At 51.1% G+C, this 19,271-nt stretch overlaps 1 protein-coding gene across 2 annotated transcripts; it reads left to right on the top strand.

Annotated features, from left to right (window-relative positions):
- Positions 1-5,643: 5,643 nt before the first annotated feature.
- Dusp15 (dual specificity phosphatase 15) lies at positions 5,644-16,217 on the top strand. 2 transcript variants are annotated; one of them, XM_021156898.2, is made up of 7 exons: positions 5,644-5,994; positions 6,639-6,672; positions 8,164-8,246; positions 10,881-10,930; positions 11,717-11,791; positions 12,865-13,036; positions 13,721-16,217. In XM_021156898.2, the coding sequence occupies exons 1-7, from the start codon at positions 5,974-5,976 to the stop codon at positions 13,994-13,996; spliced, it is 711 nt and encodes a 236-aa protein (XP_021012557.1). In that variant the 5' UTR covers positions 5,644-5,973; the 3' UTR covers positions 13,997-16,217. The 2 variants fall into 2 exon arrangements, with proteins under 2 accessions (XP_021012557.1, XP_021012559.1); XM_021156900.2 differs by lacking the exons at positions 12,865-13,036; positions 13,721-16,217 and adding an exon at positions 12,064-12,285 and having other exon boundaries at positions 5,649-5,994.
- Positions 16,218-19,271: the final 3,054 nt, after the last annotated feature.

The following is a 19,271-nucleotide window of genomic DNA, read 5'->3' as shown; positions in this document are numbered from 1 at the left end:
ATATATATATATATATATATATATATATATATATATATATATATATATCAGCCCAGAAATAAAGTTCACTCCACTCACCATTCACTGTTCCTGTCCACCTTCACACCTTATGGCCCCTACTTCTGTCCTTGTGTCCCTCTAACCCTGTCACCTTTCATGTCACCTGTGAGAACACTAGACTGGTGATTTTGCTGGACACTCCAGTATCCTTTCACCTCACAACAGTTGATTAATTAACGCCTTTACTCCACCTCCAGTCTTACTCTCCCCCACCCCATCCTATGTAACACAACACACTCAAGAGTTGACAGCAATCAGCATGTGGACATCTTTGCAAACAAGCATTTTGGTTACCACAGTGAACCATGGGCTGGTTTCCAGGGAGACCCGTATTTTAGCAGAGTTTTTGTAAAATAGACACCTCATGATTTATTTAAGAAAGTTGAGCTTTGCGATAGCTAGCCCTTTCGGAGCAAAGAGTTCATAGCTATTAAATGTGTGATGTCTAACAACTTCCTTATTTTTTCTCCTCGGGGCTTTTACCCTGGCAGAGGTCTCTTGTTCCTGTGACTTGATCATTCCCTCTAAGTACCAAGTCAGGATACAAAGGGCGACTGGGGCTAATCCTTTATAGATGAAATAAACTAAGAAAATAGGCTCTCCTGCCTAGGTTCACAGAGTGACTAATTCTCAGGGCTCTGATACGGGGCCTTGTCTCCAGGATACTTTATCAGCTCTCTCACCTCACCCGCCTGTCCCCTGGGTTGTGTATGTTTGAGACAAGACTTCACATAGTCTAGGCTGGCTCAGGTTCACAAGGTAGACAGGGTGGAACATGAGCTCCGGATCCTCCTGCATCTTTCTTCTCAATGCTGCCATTACAGGTGCACGCGGTCACATTCCGTTTACTGGCTTTTCCTCCCCCCCCCTTTTATTTGTTTATTCATTGTAACGAAGCACCTCCTCCCTCCTTTCCTTCCAGTTCTACCTCTTACCCCCTCCCCCCACCCATAAGTACCCACCCATCCTGGTACATCAAGTCACCGATGGACTAAGCGCATCCTATCCCACTGAGGCCCGACAAGGCAGCGACGCTAAGGGAAAAGGATCCCAGGCCCACGACAGAGTCAGAGACGGTCCTCCTGCTCCGATTGATTGTTAGGGGACCCACGTTAAGAACAAACTTCAGCTCTGCTACATATGTGTAAGGGGGCGAGGTCCAGCCCATGCATGCTCTTTGGTTGGTGGTTCAGTCTTTGTGAGCCCCCCCACCCCCCCATGAGCCAGGTTAGTTTACTCTGTAGGTCTTTTTATGGTGATTTTGACACTCAGGCTTCCTCATCCTTTCCCCACTTTCCCACAAGACTCCCTGAGCTTTGCCTTGTTTCGCTGTGGGTCTCTGCCTTTGTTTTCATCAACTGATGGGTGAAGCCTCTCAGAAGACAATTGTGCTAGCACAACTGTCTGTAAGCATAGCAGAGTATCATTAATAGTGTCAGAGGTTGGCCCCCTCCCATGGGATGGGTCTCAATTTTGGCCAGTCATTGGTAGGCCATTCCCTCAATCTCTGCTCCATCTTTATCCTTGCTTGCACTCCTTGTAGGCAGGACAAATTTTGGGTGGAAGGTTTTGTGGATAGATTGCTGTCCCCCTCCCTCCACTGGAAGACCCACCGTGCTATAGGAATGAACATGGAGCAAGGAGAACACGTCTCCATTGCTGGTGGCAATGCAAACTTGTGCAACCATTTTGGAAAGCAATTTGTTAGTTTCTCAGAAAATTGGGAATAGATCTATCTCAAGACCCAGCTATACCACTCCTGGGCATATACCCAAAAGTTGCATCACCAAACCATGGGAACACTTGCTCTACTATGCTCATAGCAGCTTTATTCATAATAGCCAGAAACTGGAAACAACCTAGATGCCACTCAAGAATGGATAAAGAAAATATGATACATCTACACAGTGGAATATTACTCAGCTACTTAAAAACAAGGACAGCATGAAATTTTCAGGCAAACAGATGGAACTAGAAAAAAATCATTCTGAGTGAGGTAGCCCAGACCCAGAAAGACATGCATGGTATGTGCTCACTTATAAGCAGATATTAGCCATAAAGTACAGGATAACCATGCTGCAATCTACAGACTAAAGAAGCTAAGTAACAAGGGTCTAAGGAAGGATGCTTGAATCTCACTCAGGGAGGAAATAAATAAACACTTGAAGTAGATGGAGGGAGGAAACTGGGTGGGAGGGAGGGGAGGGCTGAGAAAGAGAACAGAAATCCGTGGGGGAGGGCTCTAAGATGGGGGAGACTCCAGGGAGTCTTTGGAGGTGACCCTAGCTGAGACTCCTAGCAGCAGGGGACATGGAGCCTGAAGTGAGGAGTATTTCTTTTGGCCTTCAGGGACCAGTCCTTCTAGAGGCTCAAGTCAGCATCAGTGTACCTTTGGTGTAACTTTCCACCTATAACTTGACATCCCATAACCACATGTTGAATTATTGATGATTTTCTTTCTGTGGCAGAAATAATGATTTTTTTCAAGTCAGGGAATCTCAGAGTCCCTTCCTTCTCCACCCACTTCTGTCTGCATATCCTGCCAGCCACACTCTTAGCTATTCACACACAGTGAGTGCCCCCTCCCCTTCTTTGCAACCTCTTTGTCTGCTCCATCCCAAGCTGTCCTCATCTCCCACCCGCCCAGCTGCAGTAGCCTCCTTGATGACTTAATGGCGGGGTGGGGGTGGAGGACAGGGAGGGCCTTAAACCAGGTGTTTTGGGTCCTTGGTTAAAGTTTCCCTTTGGTTTTCTATCCCATGGAGGAGAAAGCTATGTTAAGCCTACTTGTGCTCCTGGAGGATCCTTTGCACTGGGGCCCTGACTGTACTCTTCAGCCTGTCTCATGCCCCTGTCTCAACTCCCTCTGCCCCAGCTGTCTCTGCTCTGCCCACAGGCCACAGTCTCACAGCAGCACAGGCCTCTGCAGTGTGGTCCTCTGTCCTACTCCACTCTTGCAGGGACTAGGTCAGCTCTCAGCTCAACTGCTTCGGAGCAGAGCTGGGGGGGGAGGGGGGCGTGTTTTCCACCCCCTGCTTTGTTTTCTTTGTAGCCACCTGTGTGACCTTTGGTAAATGCACTATTTGTTCCTCCTTTGCCTTCTCTCCCAGATCTGGGATGTGTGTGTTATGCTGACCGCTGGCACCTAAGGCTACCAGCATCTGCCATACAGATGGTCTGAGTTGAGGTGAGTCTGAAGTAGAAACCACACGCCGAGTTTTGAAGACAATACCATGCAGAGATCATAAAACTCATCACCAATCATCTCTATCCACCGACCAAATGCTAAAATGATAGTATCCGGATATACTGAATTAAATCAAAATATGATCAAAATTTAATCTGCATCTACTGTTTTCATGTGAATACTAGAAAGATTCCATTTGAATATGCACACATTTTGTACCTTGTAGGAGGGACTCGGCCAGCGTTCTTAAATATCCCCCCACCATGTGATCTCCATTCATTTTTAGTTTTGGTATCTTTGTTTCTGAGACAAGGTTTCTTGTAGCCCAGGCTGGCCTCAAGCTCGTTCTTCTGATCCTCCCACCTCTGCCTCCCAAGTGCCAGAGGACAAGAAGTTCCTGGACCGCTGGGGTTCAAAACCCAGGTTTATGCATGTCAAGCAAACACCACCAGCTGAGCTATATCCAGCCACTTTTCGTTTAATTTCAAAATAACCCCTAGGTATATGTGTGTATAAAATAGATATCCAAATCAAACATTTACTGATAATAAATCACAAGAGAATTTATTTTAAAATAACTTCTTTTACATATAATTTTATAACATATATGAAGGCTCTAACAAATTTGCATCCAGTGACATGATGTACTTACTTCATTTATGCATAAAGAACTAAAGCTTGGCTGAATGTTTGATACAGCACGGCATTTTCAGGGCTGATATTTTAATTTTATAATCATCAATGCGAGGAATGCCACTTTGCATAAATACATAATACAAATGTCAGAAGGTGTTGAAAATTCTGTCCTACTCCCAACCCTAAATTCGTGTAATAGTTTTTAGGAAATTGAACTCAGCAGCTCAACAGCACTTAAAGCAACAACAACAAAATACCAAACATTTCAATATAACAAACTCAGAAGATATTTTAGTTTGGCACACGCTGAGGAATGAGGGTAGGAAGACATTGAGTCTCTCCCTTGCCCCCATAATTAGAAGTAATTTGTAGAGTAAAACACTGTAGTTCATAACACCAGAATCTCAAATCTGGGCTAAGGTGTCTCTGGTAGAGTCCATGTGTGGTGTGAGCCTGACAGCATGCTCAGGGGAGTGTGTGTGTGCTGGAGATTTAAAGCCAAGAAACACCCCAGACTCACCATGGGTTTAGTTTTGAAATTAGGCATTGCATGTTTAGAAACCTTTTACACAAATTTTTCACAACCATCACACAAGTCAGTGGCCGTGCCCACAGCTAAGGAAGCTGAGTTCTAGCCTGCTGGCTGAGGAAGGTAAGACTCGCCCCTATCTTACGCCGTGACTGTGTCCCTAGGACCTACTGCTCACTAAATATTTGCTGAATAATTTGGGTTTTATGAAAACAGAGAGTGTTGAGTCAAACACCCCATATACACTGTGAACTCAAGAGAGACACATGAAGAATGGCTTTCTTTCTCTCCAGTTACAGCTGAAACGGACTCTGTCCTGCTTGAGTGGACACTCCCCTGCAATCACTCAGTTAGAAGGATAAGGATGGTGTCCACAGGAACAGAGCAGGCTCAGCTGTTTCTATTCAGTTCCCACGGGAGGTGCCCAGACTTGTTTATTTTAACATGCTTATGCAGACAGTGTCAGCTGAAGCCACATGGAGACCTCAGATCATTCAACAAGTCAATTGTGCACATGGGCTTGAACTAGGGACGTCTTGTTGCAGTTTTCTGAGCCAGGATCCAGGTGCCCGGAACCTTTCTACACCACCCTTTCCTCCCACATTGACCACTGTTTCTTCAGGCTTCTAATGGCAGTTACACCTGGTCCAAGTAGAATTACCCACGTGGCTCCATCCTCCCTGGGGACCAGAGTACATGGAAGGATGGAGGGGAGGGAGGACGGATGAGTGACGAGTGGGGTGATGGATGAATGACCGGTAGATGAATGGATGGGAGGGAGAGAGGGAGAGATGGGTGAATGAGTGAACTGACGCGTAAATGGATTGAAGGTAAGATGGATAATGGATGGATGGATGGTGAACGAATGGGTAAGTGGGTAGAATGGATGAGTAGACACGAATAGTGGTATGAGCTAGAAAGGAGAGGGATGGCTGCTAGGCTGGTTGCATGGGCAGGGGAGGAAATTTTTCTGTTTCCTTGTTGCAAACAGAAACCTTTGGAGATGAGTCCAGCTTGTACCTCTGAAGGGACCCAGGCTGGAGAAGCTAGCTGCTTTGCCCCAAGCCGCAGGCAGGTGCAGGCACAGCCTCAAGCTGATGTCTGCACCCCACTGGGGGCGACCTACCCGCCCTAAACGCGGCGCCTGACGGTGCCAGGGTTGGGGGAGTGCCCCACCCCCACCTCCGGAGGTGGCGTCCCACGCGGCCGCAACAAGCTGCCGTTGTCCCGCGGGCCGTGGGCCCCGCACACTGGGGCTTTGTCCGGCCCCCCGCCATGGCCCACGGGGGAGGGGGGCCCACATGACCGAGGGAGTAGGAGGAGCCTGCAGCGGCGGCGGCGGCGGCGGCAGCAGCGGCAGCGGCAGCGGCTCCCTCCATCACTTCCCTCCGGGGCTGGGGGTCGGCGGGCAGCGGCGGCGGCGGCGGCTGGACAGAGCTGACACCGGACCCCTGGTTTCCCATCAGGCTACAGGCTGGGCCTGGGCCAGTCGGGCAGCAGTGAACCTAGCGCTTTGAAGGCGCTGAGATAGGGGTGCGCCCCGCCACCCTGCCTCAGGATCATGGGGAATGGCATGACCAAGGTATGGGGAACCCCCGCCGTGCCGGACGCCCCCCCCGCCCCCACACAGGTCGCTGACCTTCTGCTCCCGCCCGGAGACGTATGCCACATCTCTGTCACTCTGCCCTCCAGACTGCATTTGCCTGCCTTTCTGTCTCTGCTCGTGCCTGTCTGTCCTCTGTGCGGACTCTGACTCTTGCTGTCCCTTTCGCTCGCCTGTCTGTCTCTTTTCTCTCTCTCTCTCTCTCTCTCTCTCTCTCTCTCTCTCTCTCTCTCGTGTGTGTGCGCGTCTGTCTGTCTGTGACTCCTGGAATCTGAACCTCCAGCTCTGCTCCGCGTGTCCTTCCACCTGTGCCTGCCTCAGTCCACTCCGTCTGGGCCCCACTCAGTGCCCTTCCCTGATCTCTACCTGAAACTTCCGACCCATCCCTGCTCTTCTCTTCCACCTGTCCCCAGGCTGACCTCCCTGGACCCTTCTGTGGTTAATTTGATTGCCTGTTCTTGCATCCTTGCCAGAGCCCCAGACCCCTCACGCCGCACCCAGACCTATCAGGGAGATGGCTTCCTGAGGTCCCACCACCAATAGAGAAGAGCTGCGGGGGCCCCAGCTACCATGGGTGGGAAGGGGTGCAGGCTGCCCCCTGACCCCTGCTGTCCTTCCTCCAGGTACTTCCTGGACTCTACCTTGGAAACTTCATTGGTGAGCACTGCCCACTCTGTCCCAAGGCCATGGCACTCTGCCTGTCCCAGGCCTGTGTCCACTGTTCATGCTCAGGCCCACACAACTTAGATGCTTTCAAGAATGGAGTGTGGGGGAGGGAGGATGCCAGGCTGGGAAGAGAAAGGATTCTTCATGAAGGATTGGGGTGCAAGGGCTGGCGGTCCCCAGGCTGGAAAAAGCACTCCCAGTTCAGCCTCCCTCCCAAGGCTCACCAACAGGCTAAAGGCCCACATGAAGGACAACCTTGGTTCTGAGCTTTGTCCACCTCCTCAGCACAAAGTCCATTAGGTTTTTTGCTGAGGTCTGCCCAGGGGTATAACTTCCCTCAGTGGGAACCTGTGAATTCTTCTCTGGGCAACCTCCTCTGAAGAGGAGCTGGACCGCCAATTCCTCTACGCAGAATCCTGCGTGGAAGCACCAGGTGGCCTCAAGCCAGGGGGCGGCAAGCCTGCAGCTTTCTGCCTTCTCTTTTTTTCTCATCTCTCCCTTCTGTGACCTTCCATGGGGGAGGGGGAGTGCCCTCTCACCCCGCCTTTGCAGGCTTCACACTAGGGAGCCAGGATAGACCTTTGACTTTGGTGGAAAATGTGCTGAGACAGACTGGCTCAAGGTCTAGGGACCTAAGGTGGAAAAGTCACAGAGAAGACTCAAGTGACCCACCCTATGGCCCTGGCTCCTTCCTCCCTAGGAGCCTCCTCAGCACCTCCTGCCACATTGATTTCTGAGAGAATCTGGCTAAATTGTATGTTAGTTGCATTAGGACAAGAGCCATGAAGTTGACCCCAGACTCAGTGCCTAACCAAAGCCTACACATAGCAAGCACATGCTGGTACATCTCACTCCCCAGAGATGACCACCTGCATTCTGAAAGGGTGTTTTACGGGGTTATGTGTCATATAGTGTAGATCCAGATGTGATATTTAAAACACACGGAACCCCACTCTGCATGTTGCTCAAGAAGTGATGTGTTCCACTTAAAACACATGTCAAGGACACCCTTGGATATCTGTCAGCTCATAGGGATCGTTTTAATTGCTGCACAGGAGTCCAGTGTGCAGCTGTACTGATTTTCATCCGGTCCCTTTTTGATGGGCATTAGGTTATTCCAAACATTTAGTGGCATCTGCATCAAACAGCGCTGCAGAGAGCACCAGCCTCCCCCTGAGTGCAGCCTTCCACGTGCAATCACTCAGTCCAAAGATTCCTAGAAGTGGAATTGCTGGGTTGAAGGATGAAGTAGGGATAGGTGTCTGGGATGGGCAGGGCAGCACAAGGCTGGGGCACACCAGCCTGTGTCTGATGAGCGCCCCAGAGGTGGGGGAAGGAACATGCAAGCCTGGAGGGGGTGGGCCAAGCGGTCAGGGGAGGGGCGAGAATACAAGCGGGATACTGGCTTTTGCTGCAGTTGGTCATTAGGAATAAATAAGTCTCACACCTACCAACTTGGCTCAAGCGGCCTGTTTCTTTCAGATGCCAAAGACCCGGATCAGCTGGGCCGGAATAAGATCACACATATCATCTCTATCCACGAATCACCCCAACCTCTATTGCAGGTACTCCAAACTCTCCATTACAGGGCTGGTAGGTGGGAGAGAAAGCTGTCAGTCCAAGGCTGCCCTTCATCCCATTCCTACTGGTGAAGATAGAGCCCAAGGTGTTGAATACCCTAGGTCAGTGCTCTGTCCCTGAGCCACCATCCTTGGCTACCATCTGGACCCCAGCTGACTCATCCATCCTCCTCATTAGGCTGTTTTAACACCGCTATTTGGTGATTGAGGCCAAAGAGGTAAATGAAGTCATCTAAGGTCATACAGTGAGGAAGCTGGCCAATTGGGATTTGAACATAGGCCATCTGACCCTAGAAGTCTTGTATCAATCCTTAATATTAGAACTTTAATGCAGGTCTCATTTGAATCCTTCTTTGCATCCTTCCAATTGCCAAGTGTCTGGATGATTCCAAACAGAAGATCCTGGGTTCTCTGTCTTGCTGTACAACCTTGGGCTGTGACTTCATCTCCTTGGTGCTTTTGATCCCAACTGCCCCAGAGGGCTGTTGAGAGAGGGCAAAGACCCTGCCAGATGTGGAAGATAATTCTGTATGCTGTAAGGCACAGTATCATAAAGTGGTTGGTTCTGCTCCTGTGGAATCCTAAAGAAGAGAAGGTGGTTTTAGAATCAAGAGGAAAGAATTAAAAAACTCAGGCCACTGGTGCTAGAATCAGGAGCCCATTTATTCTCCTTTTGACCTTATGCACAAGACAAGCTGAGCCTCCAGTCACCTATTAAGTGGGAATCTTACAATAGGACTGACATCACTGAGTGTCTCTGAGTTAAAAGCACTTTCTATAGATCCCCAGCACCCATGTAAAAAGAGCCAAGCATGCTCATATGTGCCTGTAACCCTGGCAATGGAGGTAGATGGGATGGAGGCAGGAGGGTCTTTTTGGACCAGCTGGCTGCCAATCTGGCTGAAAAACATCTCCAGATTCTGTGAGAAAGCCTGTCTCAGGGGAATAAGGCAGAGGTTGATGGAACAAGACACCTGACTTCTCCTATGCATACATATATGTATGCCTAGGTACACACACACACACACACACACATATGTTCCAATAAAAGAGCCCCTTATATTAGATTCTGTGTCTGCTACATCGATTGCAGAGGAGGAATGGTAGGTTGAAAAGGCTCAGGAGATCTGAGATTAAAGAAGCAAAACTAAACAAGCCAACAAACAAAAAACAGGCTCCATGGGGCTGAAGAGATGGTGGTTAAGAGCACTCGTTTTTATAAAAGACCCAGGCTTGGTTCTAAGGGCCCACTTGGCAGCTCACACTGTAACTCCAATTCCAGAGAGCTCTTCTGACCTCCAAGGGTGGCAGGCACACACATGGTACACATTTACATACCTGCAGGCAGAACACTCACACATTTACACAGTCTTTTAAATAAATTAAAGCAGTGACAGAATCCCCCACAGGCTTGCTATGGTGACCTTCGGCAGGTTCCTTCGCCCTTTCAGGGCCTTGGATTTTTAGTTTTTTGGGGTTTTTTTTGTTGTTGTTGTTTTCCTATCAAATTTGATGGCCTCTAAGAGCAGCTGACAATAATCTATGACTTTCATTGTCAATGAAGAAATTTCCGGGCCAGTGGAGTCTGATTTTGCATTCTAGGACAGCCTCGTTCTGGAGCACTGGAGTATGTAGTCTGAACAGATTGCACAGGCGTGCCTTCCAAGTTATTAATGTGTTTATTAAAGCCATGAGTGCTTAGAGAAAGAGCCCTCCCCCAACACCTCGCTGACAGCCACCCCTCCCATCGGGGAATTCAGCAGGCAGGATTTTGACGCTACTAGGCAAGCCCACATCGAACACACTGCCAAATGAAACTGCAGATCTTGCAGACAACATGGAATCCCATGACCTTGGAAGTGTGAGACAGAGACGGGACAAACCTCCATGGACACTAGAGGACAGGTCCTTTGTCCTAAAGAGTGACAGCCAGCAGCAAGCCAGGCATCCGAAAGGGTTGCGTGAATTAACGAAGTATTACGGGGAATACTTGAGAAAGGGCAGGGTAGAAATACCTGCAGTGCCCTTGTGTGGAGTCTCAGCACAAAGCTATGCTGCCAGACTGGTTCCTGAAGCTATTGTTGCTGATGCTGCTGTTGCTGATGCTGTTTTGTTGTTGTTGCTGCTGCTGCTGTGTGTGTGTGTGTGTGTGTGTGTGTGTGTGTGTGTGTGGTTTGTCTTTTGAGACAGAAACTTACTATGGTAGCCCAGGTTGGCCTCTAACTCAAAATCTCCCTGCCTCAGTCTCCTGAGTGCTAGGATTACAAATGTGAGCTCGTTCTGCCTGACTGTTGTTTTCATAATTTGTACTCTTCAAGACAAATGAGCCCCGCTCTTTTCACTCTATAACTTTGCATTCCCTGCTTGGAGGAAAGACCCTTGGAGGTCTTCCCAGTTTGCAGGTCCTCCTGTTTCATGTCACCTGTGGGTGAGGATGCCATCTATACAAACAGGACTGGCAGGCCCATACAGCCAGTACCTGCTCTTTGGGGACTAGAAAACACTGGTGGTCTAGGGAGGACCAGGACTGGGATGGGGTCACACTGGCCTTGGCAGCTCAGGCTGGGGGAGGGGTGCAGGCAAGGCCCCACAATCTGAGTGTGCATTTCATCCTTGCAGGATATCACCTACCTTCGAATCTCAGTGTCTGATGCTCCTGAGGTACCCATGTAAGTTCCCCTGGATGGGCCAACAGCTGACAGACAGAGAGCTGCCTCCCGAGGTGGGAGTGAGGGCAAAGAGTACTGAGGCCAGAAGGCTGTCAGAGGGCATCCTGAGTCTGTCTCAACCATGTCCTTGTAGCATGTCCCTAATCAGCTCTCTCCGGATCATCAGCCTCCTCCCCTATGACGGGGAGAAAGTGTCCTATCTCTCGGGACCGCATGTACAGCAGATTTGAGGGTCAGACTCGACCTGAATCCTGGCTTGCAGTTCAGACACCTGGTTTGCAGCCAGGCTTTGCCATTTACTGCTCTGTGACCTTGACAAAATCATTTATCCTCTCTGAGCTTTGGCTACAGCATCCTTGACGAGTCAAGGGTGCTTGCAAGGATGAGGATGTGGGACAGAACCCGGTGATGGCAGGGACTCTGGAAAACAGGAGGGTTGTTTGGTTCACCAGCACAGGTACCTGGAGCTTGAGATGGACTCGGGCTGAAGCCTTGCCCTTTGGGGCTCTTCTCCCAACCCACTGCTACCTACTGTCCCCGATCCTCTGGTTGCAGACCCCAGAAGAATGGCACCCTCACTCTCCCCACACCTAAGTCCTTGTTCCTTGTACCCACCGGAGAGATGGGGCCAGCCTATCTCTCTGCGTGCTATGCTTCCAAGCAGTGGCCCCATTCACTGCACACACTGGCTGCACTGAGGTGTATCCTTTGCTGTCTATAAGTGGGAAGGAGACTCCTGAGAGACCTGCCCCACAGCACTGCCTTCCCTGTTACTTTCTTCTCTAGCAAAAAGCACTTCAAAGAATGCGTCCACTTTATCCACTCCTGCCGCCTCAACGGGGGTAACTGCCTTGTACACTGGTGAGTTCTCAACTGCATGCCTATCCTGTTGGGCAGGTCCCCTCCAGCCTGTCACAGTGCTGACAGCTGTCACCCATCCGGACAGATCACTCAGAGGTCCATCACTCCTAGCAACTGGATGGCCATAGTCCAGCAACTGTGTTTCCCTGAGACTCCGTTTCCTTATCTGTAAAATGGGGGAATAAACGTCATGTTGATGGGGCTGTTGAAGGAGCTTGATGAGGTCCCATAGATAGACCAATCAGTCTAGCATCTGCTTTCCTCCCCTGCAGGCCTTTGAAGCATGAATGCAGGGCTAGGTCTCTGAGTCTTCTCCAGTGTTCCTGACCCAGAGATACCATCCATCCCATGACATCTCACCAAGCGTTCCTGCTAGGGCCAAGGGATAGCTCTCTTAAGACCTAGCTCTCCCCATATTTAGCCATCCTAACCTCCCCTTCCTCAAACCCACAGTCTATCTTTCACCCCGAAATCTTTGTACGTGCTACTTAAGAGTATTTTGTCTTGTTTTTCTTGTGGGGTGGGTAACTGAACTCAGACTTGTACACGTTTAAGCAAGCACTCCACAATTTGCCTATGGCCCCTGCCCCACAACATCCTGGGTTAACCTTATCGCTCAAAACTCAGCTGATGTCACTTCCTAGGGATCCTCTCCCCTACATCTCTTCCACTCCCACTAAAGAAACCTCTCTACTTTTATGGCCCCAGCCTCGACTTGTCTTTGAGCGATCATCAGTATCTGAAACAGCTGCTTTGGTTAGTGACTTTTTCTCCATACCACACTGTAAGCTCCAGGACCGCAGAGGCCATGGGTTTTATTTTCCAGGACCTGAACAAAAAGATAGTCAGGAAGTGGTTGTTAGACGAATGAAAGGCTATTCCAGCCAGTCCCTTTATGTGAAATTGGCCAGAGGAAAGGGAAATGTCATAGTCAAGTCTTGGAGCTAGGAAGGTGGACTCCCTGTGGTTGGAGCTAGGAAGGCAGGCTCCCTGTGGCCAAAGACCTGGCAGGGAGGGAAGATGGAAGAGAGAGACTGTGACTTTCCTGAAGCCTAGGGTTGTCCCGGATCTAGCTTTGCAGGTATATCTCGAAGTACCACCATAGTGATTGCCTATGTGATGACGGTGACTGGACTTGGCTGGCAGGAAGTGCTGGAAGCCATCAAAGCCTCCCGGCCCATCGCCAACCCAAACCCGGGCTTTAGGCAGCAGCTCGAGGAGTTTGGCTGGGCAAACTCCCAGAAGGTAGGGGCTGTCTCATTTTGGTCACAAACTCATGATCCTCCTTCCTCAGACTCCCAGGCACTGGGATCGAACCTGGCCTGGCTTTTCAGGTTTCGATTTGTCTTTTTAACTGAGAATTTGGATGCTTTTAGACTGTGGCCAACACAAGTGTCCCCAACACAAGGCAATCCTGGGTTTATCCACTTGGGGGGGGGTGGGGTCTGTGTCCTATTCCACTCAGGGTCTTTTTGAGACCAAAGGAGTCCCTTCGCTTAGTGTTTCTAGGGAGCTGGTACATGAAAGTATCAGGCTGAAGCCACTCAGCCAACAAGCGGTGAGGGGGAGACATGATCAGAGTGACTGCAGGGCTCTCAGAAGGTGGCACTGGGGATTCCAGGGCTGCCCTAGGCCGGGAGCAGACAAGGAAGAGACCCGGGTGTGTGGTGTCTTTGAGCCTGGGGATGGGGACAGAGACTCAAGAAGGCGGTTTAATGCTTGTTTGCAGCGGGCTAGACTGGGTAGTCGGGTTCAGGGAGATGTTAGGACCTGAGTTGAATCGGGACGCCCCTGTGAAGGTTGGAAAGTCTTAGAAGGGAGATAGAGGGCGCTTAGAAGAACCAGGTGTGGGTGGGGAGAGGGCGAGGGGTGGAGGTGGCAAACAGGTGACAGCTAGACGCTCGCCCCGCTACCCCCTCCCCGCCCCAGCTTCGCCGGCAGCTGGAGGAGCGCTTCGGGGAGATCCCGTTCCGCGACGAGGAAGACTTGCGCGCGCTGCTGCCTCTCTGCAGGCGCTGTCGCCAGGGCTCGGCGACGTCGGCAGCGTCGGCCACCACAGCGTCCTCGGCCGCTTCCGAGGGGACCCTGCAGCGCCTGGTGCCGCGATCGCCGCGGGACTCACACCAGCCGCTGCCGCTGCTGGCGCGCGTCAAGCAGACTTTCTTCTGCCTCCCGCGGTGCCTGTCGCGCAAGGGCGGCAAGTGAGCGCCGCGTCCGCCGCTCCGCCCGTCCCGACGCGGCAGCCTTCGCGGGCGGCCGGGCTTCCCGCGGCTGGGACGCACCCAGAGCCCATGGGAGCCTCGCCCCTGCCCCGTACCCACCACGCTTGTCTGCGTCTGTCCTCGGTGTCCGCTCTGTGAGTCTGTGTTCGGCCGGCCTGCTGCAAGCCACCTGGTGCCTTAGTCCGTGGACTCGGGAGAAGGGTCCTGGTCCTCCACCCCCACAGGCGAGGAGCAGGAGGGAGGGTCGGGTGGGGCGGATCGGCCTGGAGGAGATTAAAGAGACACAGAAGTTGCCTGGCCCGGTGCCTCTGGTCATTCCGCAGAGCTTGGGCTCCAGGGCCTGCGGGAAGCAGAGCAGGGACAACTTCCAGGGGCCCCGGGAAGCAAGCGCCATTCTCCACCAGTCTTCAGAGCTGAACTCCAAGACCACGCCCTTCTTTGACACCAGTCCACCCCCCTCCATCTCTCCAGAGGCCTGGACTCCTGACACCACCCTTGTGCCCCTTTTCTCTGGACCCTTCACCTCTCCGAATCCCCTTTCCTCTTCTTCAGTTCTCCTTCCCTCTCTGCACAGATAACTGGTCAATGTGGTCCAATTGGTGGTGTTACCTTCACGTCATCTTTTACTGTCTGAGATGGCTTTATCCTCAGGGAGAACACCCAGGCTCAGAGAGGTCAGGCAGCTGGCCCAAGCGCACACAGCAAGGGCAAATCCTTTCCAGTGGTGACAGTAGAGAGGAAGCACCTCCTAGTGTGAAGGTTCCTGGAGAGAAAGACCTCACAGGGTGCGATTTTTTTTTTTAATTTTAAAGGTTACCAAGCCAATAAAACAGTAAGTAACCCTATAGGTGAAAAGAAGAGTGTGTCATCAGAGCTGCCGACCTGAAAGAGCCCAGGTAGACTCTTGGGGCTTCATGGCCGATGGGGAGGCAGAGATCTCAGCACTGAGCTGAGCCAATGGTGAAATGACCACACCAACCTCTAATTCCTCACTCAAGTGTTCACACCGTGTGCCAGGTACTGTGCTGGGCCCTGGGGCTACCACAGTGAGCAAAGCTCTGCCTGTGCGCTGCTGACATTCTAGTGGAAGGCACTAGATAAAAGAAGAGGTAAGAGAGTGGGGCCGTCTTGCCATCTGGCTGGGAGGGGCTCCCACTGAGGGCAGGAAGCCCACCTGCATCCTCCTGATTGGTTGGTGGCACCACCGGCCACTGTTTTCTAGCCCTTCGGTGAGGAAACCCATTGGTTTCCAGATCCCTCCAGTCGCTGCCCTCCCTGAATATCACCTCTACGCCTTATTGGGACAGTGAGGGCTCTCTACCGAGGACGCTGTCACTGTGCTAAACACTGCAGCTCAGCTGATCCTCATTCCACCCTCCCCAAAGCTGTCCCATTTATCAGAGAAGAAGAAAACTGAGGCTGGTGCCCCAGGTTACAAGCAAGGGTCAGGACTCAGATGTGAGCTCAGGCAGCCTGGCTGCGGACTCTGCTCTTCATTATTTACCCTTTGTGATCGAGAAATATGAAAGGCTCCTCTAACACATGGGAGCCAGGTGCTTGGAGGGACAGAACGCCTCAGATTGGTGTCTAAAACTCCATCCTGGTTGGAGTATAAATGGGAAAATAATCTACTGACTTTTTTCCTAGTCACTGTTCCCTAAACAGTACATCAGGCACCTGGCATTTGTTTTGGATTTGGTGGATTTTTAGAGATGGTTCAAAGTATGTAGGAGTATTCTTGCAGGTTCTGTGTACATAGTCCACCCCTTGGTTTAAAGGATTTGCCATGCATCTCAGCGTTCACTGGGGTCCTGGAACCAACCCAACATAAAGGGACAACTAATTATTACTCTTGTTAATCACACGAAATGTTTTGTGCCCATCCCCCCTCCCCTGCTCCCACCCCAGTGTTCACGGGTCTGAGTGGACTCTGTCTGCATGAATATCATGGGACAGCTGCTGGCGTATGGGACCAAGAGGAAGAGGAATAAGAATGCCCTCCCACCGGTGCTTGTGAAGGGGAGACCTGACTCCCCACCTCTGTCCATGCTGGCTGGAACAGCCGCTGCACTAGGGGAATTTTTTTTTCTTTTGGAGCCTCAGTTCTACCACATCCACAACAAGGGCTGGGGCAGCCTGAACTACTCAACACATTTCATAGTGCAAATATTTCTTCATAATAAAAAACACAGACTCTAAAAACAGGTGTGGTGGTGTGCATCTATAATTCAACACTCAGGAGGCTATGACAGAAGGATTTTAATTTAAGAGTAGCCTGGACTAAATACTGAGACCTTGTCTCAACCTCCCTGCTTCCAAAATCTACCCACCCCTCAAAATACATCAATGTGAAATGTTCTCATGTAATTCCAGTGGATCACAGACCCCACCAGGAACCTGTAAATTCTGGATCTCAGGAGGTGGCAAAGGGCCACCGACACACAGCTTTGGATCCTAGCTGTCCCTGATGATGCCATAGGGCATTAGTAGAAGTCATTAAAGGTCCCAAGACCTAGTGGGCAAGGATTCAGCCAGGCCAGCACAAGGCTGAACAGTCAATCACTCAGTAGGCAATCGAAAGACAGGAGGGCCAAGTGCAGTCTGTGGACTGCCTGCACGGAAGAGAGTGGGGAGCTGGCTAGCATTCCAGTCCCTGGGCTTCTCTGAGGTCAGTCGTGGACCACTCACTGCCTCCTGATTATGACAGGAATAGGTGTGAGAAGCACTTTGCCTGTCTAACTTCCACAGTCCAGGTTCTGAGAGAAGACTGACAGCTGGGCCCTGTGTAGTCCTACTACGTAGAGGGTGCTGGGGCTGGAGGACGATGGAATCCAGGAAACAGAGGCCAGTGTGTAACATAGTAGGTGTCTTTGTCAAGGTTTCTATTCCTGCACAAACATCATGACCAAGAAGCAAGTTGGGGAGGAAAGGGTTTATTCAGCTTACATTTTCACATTGTTCTTCATCATTTGAGGAAGTCAGGACTGGAACTCAAGCAGGTCAGGAAGCAGGAGCTGATGCAGAGGCCATGGAGGGATGTTACTTACTGGCTTGCTTCTCCTGGCTTGCTCAGCCTACTCTCTTATAGAACCCAAGACTACCATCCCAGGGATGGCACCACCCTCCCGCCTTGATCACTAATTGAGAAAATGCCCCACTGCTGGATCTCATGGAGGCATTTCCCCAACTGAAGCTCTGTGGTAACTCCAGCCTGTGTCAAGTTGATACACAAAACCAGCTAGTACAGCAGGATAGTCTTATAAAAAAAAAAAAAAAAAGTTTCCAGGTGAGCTAGGGGAAGCACAGGCTAGGTCCCTGGTGGAGCAAGATTACTGCTGGCTGGAGACTTCCTCCACCCACAAAATCCTGGCCAGAGCAGGCTGCACTCTGGGAGCGCATCAGGCTCCAGGAGAGCCTGCCACCTGGGGCAGTGAAGGCTAGAAAATGAAACAGTTACCCCTGCGGACTTTTACTTTCACTGTGTCTGAGCTCCATTCAGGCTCCAGGTGATTCCCTGACGCACAGGTCCAGCGCCCCCTCCCTAGCATGATCCTCTTTGTCTCCCGGACTGGCTGGTGGCACAGATAGAAAGTGAAAGCTAGGAAAGATTGTGCTGAAGGATGGATGGGCCAAGATCCTCTTCAGCATCCCCTGGAAACACGCCCTCAGCGGTGTTACCTACCAGGCAAGCATGGCAGGACCGATCAGATCAGCTTTGCTGTGGATCCTGAAAAAGCCTGGACAGGGCAGGACTCATAAAGCCTCAGTTCCCTGCTGTAGCTTAGGCACAGGCCCATCAGCCACGACCTTGAGCCATTCACGTGGCCCCAAGGCTGAGTGTTGTGCTCCCAGATGTATACAAGAGACCTTTCCACACATTCTTAGCATTAGCTAGCATTAGCCTGCAGCTGCCTGTGACTGCTCCATTCTCTCACCCCACAGAAAAACTAGAAAACACCCCTCTTGTAGTTCTCACCCCCAAACAACCAACCTCAGCATCTTGGGAGCAGACCAGGTTTCACTTTAGTAAAAACAAGCATGTATTGCAAGGTCACATTTTAAATAGACATTCTCTGTCTCTCTGTCTCTCTCTGTCTTTCTCTCTCATCCTTCCTCCTCTTCCATCAGCCTGGCTCTGTCTGCCCCCATTACCTGCCCTGCCTTCAGTTCCAGCCTTCTGTCTGCCCCAAGCCACACCCACCCCTCCCCTATTGCCCATTGGTCCATCCCTCTGCCCTACTTGCCCTTCCGTATCCAGCTCTCTCATTGGTCCCCTCCACGCCTGCTGCTCCCCTTCCCTGTCTACTTATCTGTCATCCCTGTGAATGTCTCTCCATCATCTGTGTCTAACTGCCACTTCCTCATCACCCATTCCCCCAGTGCCCCCTCAGTACCATGTCTACCTGTGACCCCAACTCTGTCTTCCTCAAGATCCTTCCCTCCAGTCCTTCTCTCCCCAGCATCTGAACCTATTCCCGCCAACACCCTCATCAACTCTTAAGTTCTAAAATGTACAGGTTCCATTAGCCCTAGCTGGCCTTCAGATTGTCTGGTGTTCTCTCTGCTCAGGTGGAGGCAGCCTGGTAACTCCTCAGGATCTTGGTTTCCTCTTCCATCTTCACAGCTGGCCTTCTCTCATGCCCAGAATAGCTTCAGATTAGCCACAAAAGAAAAGGGCAAGGAGTGGTCCCATGGGCCAGAAGCCTCCTGCATCCCAGGCCCTTTGCCTGACCACAGTGTGGACTGGATCTCTCCACCCATTCCTGTCTCCTCTCTGGCCTAGATCTAAGGTTTGAGGTGCCCGGATGAAGTGGATTCTGACTGTTTACCCAGTGTACCAGGCACAAAACCCCAGACACTCTTAGAGCCCAGTGAGCTCTGAGGACTTCAGAAACCCTGGTAAGGACTCTGAAGGCCCTTCCATCTGATCATCTGTAGAACTGGAGGAGACCCAGGGATGGGACAGGTACCCTGAACCTCTTAGCCAAAGCACCCAGTCCTAGAGGCCAAAGTCACAAGGCTATGTTCAAACCCTGACTGGTGGCAGGTGCCCACCTAAGCCTTCTCACAGTTCCATATGGCAGATACTGCATTACTCCATTGTGCAATCAGACACCTCACACACACAGTGGTAACCTGTACTCCTAACCTTGCCTGAGCTCATACAGTTAGTTACCAGCAGGCCGCTGCTGTCTAGCAGCAGGGGAGGACAGGCTCTGAGAGCCCAGAGCTGGAGCCCAGACCTTTTTTTTTTTTTT

This window comes from Mus caroli, chromosome 2 (genome assembly GCF_900094665.2).
Source record: "Mus caroli chromosome 2, CAROLI_EIJ_v1.1, whole genome shotgun sequence".
Lineage (NCBI taxonomy): Eukaryota > Metazoa > Chordata > Mammalia > Rodentia > Muridae > Mus > Mus caroli.
The sequence above is the reverse complement of the archived record's forward strand: the minus strand, read 5'-3'. Positions and strand labels throughout refer to the sequence as shown.

Coding starts and splice junctions, on each gene's coding strand:
- Dusp15 (XM_021156898.2), top strand. CDS start 5,974: ATGGGGAATGGCATGACCAAG. Junction 5,995..6,638: donor TGGGGAATGGCATGACCAAG/GTATGGGGAACC, acceptor TCCTTCCTCCAG/GTACTTCCTGGACTCTACCT. Junction 13,037..13,720: donor GCTGGGCAAACTCCCAGAAG/GTAGGGGCTGTC, acceptor TCCCCGCCCCAG/CTTCGCCGGCAGCTGGAGGA.